Source organism: Haplochromis burtoni, unplaced genomic scaffold, assembly GCF_018398535.1.
Source record: "Haplochromis burtoni strain Fernald_Lab_line unplaced genomic scaffold, NCSU_Asbu1 Contig_277, whole genome shotgun sequence".
NCBI lineage: Eukaryota > Metazoa > Chordata > Actinopteri > Cichliformes > Cichlidae > Haplochromis > Haplochromis burtoni.
Genome location: NW_024582638.1, coordinates 142413 through 151461, shown reverse-complemented (window position 1 = coordinate 151461; position 9049 = coordinate 142413). Strand labels below are relative to the sequence as shown.

The 9049-nt window shown below is 42.3% G+C and overlaps 1 protein-coding gene across 6 annotated transcripts in view; it reads right to left on the bottom strand.

Moving 5' to 3' along the window:
* The window catches only part of lef1 (lymphoid enhancer-binding factor 1), a 43176-nt gene that overhangs the window by 31022 nt on the left and 3105 nt on the right, over positions 1 to 9049 (bottom strand). For all 6 annotated transcript variants that reach the window (XM_042227711.1, XM_042227712.1, XM_005939996.3 and 3 more), the window contains exons 2-3: positions 8729 to 8795; positions 7416 to 7543 (exon numbers count right to left, since the gene is read on the bottom strand). In XM_042227711.1, coding sequence (XP_042083645.1) covers positions 7416 to 7543; positions 8729 to 8795 — 195 coding nt within the window. The remainder of the gene's footprint in view (positions 1 to 7415; positions 7544 to 8728; positions 8796 to 9049) is intronic.

The window sequence follows — 9049 nt, the reverse complement described above, 5'->3', positions numbered from 1 at the left end:
GTGTGTGTGTGTGTGTGTGTGTGTGTGTGTGTGTGTGTGTGTGTGTGTGTGCCGTCTGACAGCACTTTAGTGTGCGTCAGAAACAGTTAAGACGAAATGAAAGTGGTTTGATGTCTAGCTCGGAAAACACAAAAGGAGGCACGAAGAAAAAGAGCGCAAGCTATATCCATCTATTCATTTAATAGCTCGGCTAATAAAGCCTGGTGGCAAGAAGGCACCCTTTGTACTGTAACTATGTCGGCCCTATACCAACCTCCTACACTGGGGACCATTAATATTTCAGCGCTGTCAGATACACATTGCATGTGTGAGCCTCTTTAGCACTCACACCCACAGCAGAAAGAAATAATGAGCTTCTGAAAAATATGAAACAGCAAAAAAAAAAAGGGAGGGGAGAGGAGGGCGAGAGCACGCCCGGGACTGACCAACTTCATACAACAGAGCAGCTATTGATCATAGCTCTGTTTCTTAGCTGGACAAAGTGAGGGCTGTTTGAGCTTCTCTGAAGTCTGGACGCAGCCGGCAGGATTTGTAGCCATGTTTCACTCCTGTGATCCTATTGTTCCCCTTCCTGCAGTTTACTAGTTGGAACACTGTTCGCCTACACCAACTAGACCCTACAAGCTGTCGGGATGAAGTCAATAAAGCTATTCATGTGTGTGTTTTTTAACTCATTTTTTATGGCTATATCAGGCAACAGTGAGGTACTGTGATCAGTTTTTTTAAAGGAACTTCTGCCAAGCTTCAATCAGTGCTTTAAAGACTCAACTTGTGCCGTAGGGTTTTATAAATCACACTTTTTTATGTAACAAACAAGCAGCTCTAAAGTTGGTTTTGGTGACTGATTCGAAAATGTTATTTCATTTCGAGCTCATTCAGGCCGACACTGAGTTCCAAAAACCGTTCCCAGAGACTTCTCCCACTAACCCCTTTTAACTATGCAGTCATAACCAAAAGTGACAACAGTTGCAAAACAACTTGACGAGAAAAAGAAGAAAGAAAGAAAAAAAAACTCTTGCACACATGCACACACACTGCCCTCTAGTCTACATTTCTGATCCACCCCAACAGGAAATCCACACCCAGACCATTCAAACAGAACTGGGCATGAGGGACAACCTTGGCGAGGCCCTCCATTGACCCCAGGAGATCAGAGGCAGACTGCTAGTGAAGAGTGAAGCCCTCTGAGCAGGTGCTGAGGGCTTGAGCTGCAGTCTGGCTAAGGAAGCCTGGCTGGTTGGCTCCAGGCGGGACTGCCTGATTGGTTAAGCTTCATCCGATTCAGCGGGACGAACGGGAGCGAAGAAAGTGTCATCTTCTATGAGTGCTTTGCTTTGAGCAAGAACACGTGCCCAAAATAAACATAAACAGGGTGTGTCAAGAGCGTGCCTGCATGTGACGCTCACGACCTTGACGCTCCCAGATTGCCTCTCTTGACACAGACGCCTTTTCAGGGTTCTGAAGAGTTAACAATTTCACCTTTGTCATTGGTGGGCTTTTTCCAAATAGAAACAGAACGAAGTCACATGTTTGCTATTATATCTACTGATCGCTCAGCCCACTCTTTTTTTTTTCAAATTAAACAGATGCAGTGCTGATCTTTTCTAGACATTAACAAACGGGGGTTAATGTGAGAAGGCAAATGCCCAGCACAGCCACATGGGTCATTGTACGCTTTCGTAACCCATCAGCTCCCCAGCACTAAATCTGTGTGATGTGTGTGATTGTGCGATTGATTGTGCCAGTGTGAGAGTAGTGCAGGTAAACACTGTGTAGTGGTGATCCTGTACCCTGCCTCCTGCGTGCTAGTCAGGCAGCATAAAACATGTTTATTTTGATTGTCAAGTCCTTAAAAAAAGCAACCCACAGCTTTATTTGAGAATTTAAACAAACAGAAACAGGAGACTTAACAAATCAACCAGCAGGCTGCTGCGTTACCAAGAAATATAAATCATCCAGAAACTTCAACCTTGATTGTCTTCTTTTTGGTTTTCATCTTGAAAAAAAGAAAAAAAGGAGGCCATATCTCTTGGTGCAACAGACGATTGCGCTGCTGCGCTTCATTTAACATGATGAAAACATAGATAAGGTGATTGCAACCACATGGCATCATTAGCGCCGTGCATATGGAACGAATGTGTCAACCACCATCGCCATATGAGCTGAGAACAGGAAGAAACCTTGGCAATTAAATGGCACAGTTTATAAAAACACTATGACACTACGGAGAAAAAAAAAAAGCGCTTTTTCTGTGTGAGGTCCCTGCTGTGGTTCTTGATGTGTTCACACATATTTCACTGCGTGATGGATCTGCACAGCAGATGACATCAATGTCAGCGTGGCTCTGATGCATACGCTGCCAGATTGGTGCTAAAAAAAAAAATCTGTCTTCTGACAGTTGTTGTGTTTTCTATACTTTCACACTAAATATGCAACCATGCACAGCATCACACTAAAGCCAGTGTACTGAAAATTAGATGAGCTGACAGTGAGATAATCATATGGAGGTCAGCTGCTTAAAGGGCAAAAATGCTACATTGAGCTCTAGTAAATTTCACAAAGCATGACCAGTCTGTTGTGAGACTTAAAGAAAACTACTCAAGGTGCCATAAGCTGCCAACTAGAACATTATTTGTGGACATGGAAGGCTGCTGGTAAATGTAGTGTTCTCTTTAACAGGGATCTTCCACGGTAGTGCTGAGGGCATGAGCTTAGGACACACATGGCACTGAGGGATACCAGAGCGGTCCTACCAAATCCCGTTAGGTAAGCCTGGGTTAGTGATTCCACGCTGCGAGACACTGGCTAGCAGATCCGTCACGTTCCCACTACATCAAAGGAAAGTGCAGCGCTGCACTCCCTTCGCCCCCTCTTTCTCGCCACGAGGATCTTGCAGTTGAGGGTCCAAAGGGAAAAAGGAGTGAACGGCAATAGAGAGGGAGATCTCTAACCCACCCCCCCCCCTTAACCGCAGCAACAAAACCCAGTGATTCTATCCAGTTCTCTCTTCAAACTGATGCCCAAGACTCACGAGACTGCTCTCACAGTTGGAGATCGCAAACACATCTTCAAACTAAAAGGTGGAAAAACCTGGTACTCTACGTCTGCACTATCAACATGTTAAAACTAAGAGCATGCAGCAGCATTTTTATCTTGTCAAGCACGCATTAATACGTTTATTAAAAAGGGAATATGGCAGAATGCCGTGGGCTCACTGGTTCTAGGGATTTGTTTAAACTTAAAAAAAAAAAAAAGAAAAAGAAAAGAGCGTGTAGAACAGGATTTTTTGCAAATGGGAGGGTGTTTATGTGACAACAGCAGCATGCTTTGAGAAATTTTGGGTCATTTAAAAATATGCGCTGCCCATCACATGCACTGCGATCTTTTTTTAGAAGCTGTCGTTTCTAAATCTCAGCTTTGGTTTGTGAGACTAAAGAAGAACAGATTCAATGATAAGCAAGCGCCGAGTGCGTCGTCTTTCACACATCAAACCTGGCGCGATGACATCCGTGCTGCTTTGAAGATCAGACTTTATATTATGATCATTCTGACCAAAACTGCAAAAAAAAAAAAATCTTATTTGTCAAGGTACAGATGCAGACACTGAGCAAATGAAGGTCCTTACTGCTCTTGACAGTCCTTCTAGTTTTTACACAGCAAAGGTTTAAAATAGCACAAATACAAATTATTCCAGGCAGAAAAACACTTTTCGCCTTATCAGATGATTCTGTAAGGGCTCAGGAAGACTGTTCACGGGAGGAAAAAACAAAGAATCCTGATGTGGGCAACAGCAAATAAAAATGTGTGTGAGCTTCTGTCTCCTTAAGTCAAGGCTTCTAAGAGTGGAGACATTGGGTAACTAGTGAGCTGGTTATCCCTAGGCAAAAGGATACAAAAAAATATTGTGCTACAAGTTAAACAGTTGTACTGTAAATTAAAAAAATAAATACATTCAGATCAGGGGTATAAAACCAGCATACTGTGTGATTTACTCCCATCCACATCATCCTTGGGTCAGCAGAAACTGATAAGATTGTATCCTCTAGACTTGCGACATGTCACAAGTCAAGCGTTAGAATGATGAGCCTCTTTAAAAAAGACCTCACATGCAGTATATTCCTTTAAAACATGTCCACTTGTTCATATCAAAGAGTGCACTGAGCTTAAAAAGTCAATAAAAAGCTGTAAATCAGCCAAATTTGTCGACAAAAAAGCTTGCCACCACCACACTAACCTGGTTTTCTGTATACCTATAATCACAGCCAAGGTAATGAGCAACAGTCCAATATGGACAAATGTGATAATCGCTTTAAAATACACACTTCAAATTAGACAGCAGTTCCCACTAGCATTTACCAGAAACTCCAGTTTCTGTTGCTTTATGATCACCAAGGTGTAGATTACAGTCCTTACACTTTTACGCATTGAACTGTAAACTGTAAATCTTCAAAAGCTGCAAGTTCACTTAACAAATAAATGACTCCTTAAGTTGGCTAGCTTTGTTTTAAACCCACACGTATGAGGAACTGGCATCATCACACATCAAATTCTAAGCTCTTGTGCCGGTGTCAGCTTATCAAGCTGGAAGTCCTAAAATCTGCTGACAATCAGCAACTCCCAACAGCTCCGTCGTGACTGGACGGCATGTGCAGGAATGTCATGGTCAATGGAAATCAATCTAAACTACTGGGATTGGGGGCGGTGATGGGGCTGGGGATGGAAGAGAATGAAAGAGAGAATGTGCCTTTGATCTCAGTGAAAACCGATCCCAGGCCTGCAGATACTGTGGCTGCGGTGGCCAGCAGCAGAGGCAGCAAGCTGACATCAGTGAGAAAGCCAGAGGACTCATGTTCCGTGATCCCTCCACCAAGCCTTGGCTCTTTTTATTGGATAAGTGAGAGAAACGTATATAAAATGACTACCGTTTTATTGAAGACAGGGAAGGAGGAAAATTGAAAAAAAAAAAAAGCAGCCATGGTAAATGAAATGAAAGCGTGGCTTTAGAAGTTTTGGCAGCAAGTATACTGCCTAACTGCCTGGCCTAATTCATCTGCAGTGAAGGGTAATTTCCTCTCACACAGTCAGCTGGTCTCCATACAGACTTCTATGAGTTTTTCTTTTAACTTTGTGCTATACAATAAAATAATAGCTAAAATCTACCAGAAAACAAGCCAAAAAATAGAATTTGGAAGGTAACATACCCCGCTTGTGCACTATGCTGCTTGTAAACTGAAAAAAATCCCCCCAATCCACAATGTCATATACTTTCACCTTCTGCAACTTTGGCAGGGAGGAAGCATTGCAATTTTAACATCATTCTATGATAGAGTTGCGTGTGAATGAAGATCCTTTACACACAGCATGTGGCATCTGCCCCCGACAATCACATCTGCTTCCAAAAACTGATTCTTACAACAACACAGAGCTCACATTTCACAACTTTACCCTGATGAAACCGACTCGCACGCACTGCAAAAGCACAACAACCGAGCGTTTCCCGTATAGAGACGCCACACCGTAGACAAGACTGAAGCTGGCTGCAGAGACGTGAGCAGAGCAGGGCCAGACCGGACAGCTGCTCGTGCGCCCTGTGTTTTATGTCTGTCTTGAGGAGAAATTTGCAAACGGGACAGACACAGGAAGCCGCCAGTCAGAGACCCGCAGCTGGCCTGAAATTAATACCGTCACAGGGGCGATATCTGCAACACACGCCACCCCTAACACGGTACTATAAGCTCTTCTGCAGGGTAGCCCCAGAGACATGATGTTGGCTCCCTCAGTTCTGCTGGGCTAATTAAAGGGTTTACTTGAGTCATGTAGGCATGCATCACTTCAGATTTTAACAAGATGAGAAATAGTGTACATCTCACAGAGACCGTTCACAAAGTATGGCTGGCGTTTGGTTTTCAGTGGTCACGTATAGCTGTCAAGAGGGCGGATATCAGCACAACACAACGGCGAGACAAATATCAAACATCACAAACACTGAAAGAGAATATTTTCGTGGTGTTATCCTGATGATGAAATAAGGTTTATGCCTCTAACGAGAAAGCCGAGAAATCTGATTTTTTTTCCTTAAATCCTCTTAATCGACTCTTGGAAGTATTCTGTGCTGAGCTGAATTTTTTAGCAGGAATTATTTTCTCGCAACTAAATGGTTTGAATTTTATTTTAAAGCCACCAATTAGATCACTCTGTAAAATGATTTACCTGCTGATATCCAACTCTGAGTCAATTTTACCCAAAAGCTTAAAGATGGAAATCTCTGTAATAAATCTTTCAATGCTCCATGAGAGACACCACAAAAAACGTCCCACATTGGCAAAGGACCTTTTATTTAGAGCAGCAAATATCTTTTTAGTTGTCTTGATACATCTCCTAAATTTAACACACACGCACACACACACACACACACACAAGCGCACACACACACAAATACCAAATGCAAGCTATTGGTGTTGAAAGCGAAAACTCAAAAACCACAGATTTCACTTAATCGACAATATGAAGTTCTCAATTTGCAGTGGTTAAAAACAGAAACCAGCAGTCACAGCTACAAAAACATCAATGAGGTTATTTTTAGCTGATACATCATAAATGGTAAATACTAAAAAAAAAAAAAAAAGGTCCTGAAAACTCTAATCTTGTTGCAAGGTGACACTTTTGGTTAAGTCTTGCACTCCTCTACAAGCGTCTGATACATACATTTGATTTATTTCTGGGATCACTGTGAAAATGTCATGAGTAAAACAAAACCAAAACAACTACAACAACAACAAAATACCATCCTGTCCTGCTACCTCTTGGCAACCCTTTGACAGTCTGCGGGTAGGTAAAGCAATAGCTCCTTCAGTCTGACCACACTCTTTGTTACATTAGCAGGATACGTGACATTACTGTAACTTAATTTAGGATCAGTTTTGCTTTTTAGTTTCTCTTGTCAGGAGAAATTTTGTCCCGAGCCTGGACTAAATCTGAGCAGGTGCAAAGTTGGCAGTTAAATCTCTGCTGGTGTTTTAAAGTTACCCATCATGTTTGTTTTTGCCTTCCTTCCCACTAGCACTAATTAATTAAACAGAAGTTCCAAACTATTACTAACATCTACTATCATTTAAAAAAACTAAATTAAAAAAAAAGCTTTAACCCATCCAAAAAAACGAATTTCTCTCTAAAAATGCACTGCTTTTGTATTCATTTCATCACTCAGGACTGTCAATTATTTACTTTTCTCATAACGAAATAATTTTTTATATTCTTACGACGTAAAATTAGAAAATTCCTCTTTGTCTCACAGGCAAATGATATGCTTACTAACACACGTCAAGCTTAAGTTTGCATTTCACATCATGAAATAATACAAGTTAAACTGCAATACTGACTTGTGTAGAGGAAAAAAAAAAAGAGCTGGTACTGACCGTTCTGGGCATGGGCGGCGAGAGGGAGCCATTGTTCATGTAGGAATCAGTGTTCATGTTGCTCATCATGATGTAACCTGGGTAGCCCGGGTACGGATGGCCTTTACTGTACATGTCTTGATGCTTTCCTAATAAAAACATTTTTTAAAAAACAAAAAACAAACAAAGTAAACGCGTGTCGGTCGCTGTGTTTTTGCACAGAGAGCACAAACACCAGTAAAAGATTAATTAGCCAAAGATTCAATAGCTTTAATTACAGTCATATCTTCGAAATGGCTGATTTTAATCAACAAACTCGATAAGCAGCAACAACAAAGCCGAGCACAAAGTTGGCTTGGCTGTTTTGATGTAGTAATGATATCGCTGTCGATTGATTTAACCCCTGCCCTATTTTGCCACGGCCTTTTGTTTGTGCCTTTTCTTTCCGCCTCACAGAGGCGGGTCATATTATGCAGCGGAACAATGGAGCCCCTCTGTGCCAATTAGCGCCAATTAGAAGAACATACAGACTGTGTCAAAACAGGAGACGCCCCAACTGTTCCTCTATGCCTTTGACCTGAGAGGGGGGGGAGCTTTGCACAAGAGGCTTCAATACAGCATCACTCGCCACTCGAATGTGCGCGGCGTAATAAGGCCTGGAGGGGCTGGGGCTGTTTCTGGTATACAATGTGACGGCAACATAGATCTTGTTGTGAAGAAAGCCAGTGTTTGATTTGAAGGGGATCCCATTCAGGAGTGAAAGGGGAACAAAGAGGAGGCATACTCCTCTTCAAAGCCCTAATAATGACCTGCAGCAGCGGGGTCAGACTACAATAGCCAGAGAGCAACAAGCCCCAAGAGGACGCAACATGTTGCATGCGACAATGCAACCGGAGAGCTGAGGGATACGACAGGAATATTTGAGGAAACACGACACGAAACAGCCAGACAAAAGTTTTGCTTTTAGGTTGTGCTCAACTTGAGGCTGCTGCCATAAGTGCATATTTTTGCTCCTTCTTCTTTTATGTCCATTTGTGCAGGTACCCTCATCTACCAGGGAGGTAACAGGTAGCTGTGTTTATGAAAGTACAGCATGCCCTGACTAGACTTAGGATGAGCAGGAACAGGGGCTCTGATAAGAGAAGTACCAATAGTTTCATCACTTCTGCGTGGTGAAAACGAGGGGCCACTACTTCCACCTTATCTTCTAAAGCAAAAGCAAACCACATTTAAAAAGGAAAAAGAAAAAAAAAGGACTTTTATTGCAAATAAATGTAGTGCTGATTGTCCTATAACACATGCTGATTTAACAAGCTCCAGATTGTGTCTCTTACCATCTTCCGGATGGTCTCTGTGTTTTTCATGATATGAATCTTGCGGTATTTGGGACTGTCTAGCTGCCTGTAAAAAAAAAGAAAGAAATAAAATTAAAAGACAGAGAGAGGGAGGGAGAGGGAGGGGGGAGGGGGGGGAAGAGAGGAAGAATCAATTAGAAAGGCATTCAAACACAGTTACACACATGCTGATGTGGTCAGACAGCCACAAACATTGCTGGGACAAACATCGTCCCTTTGCCTGTCACCAAAGGAGAGAAAGCTTATACACACACACACACACACACACACACACACACACACACACACACACACACACAC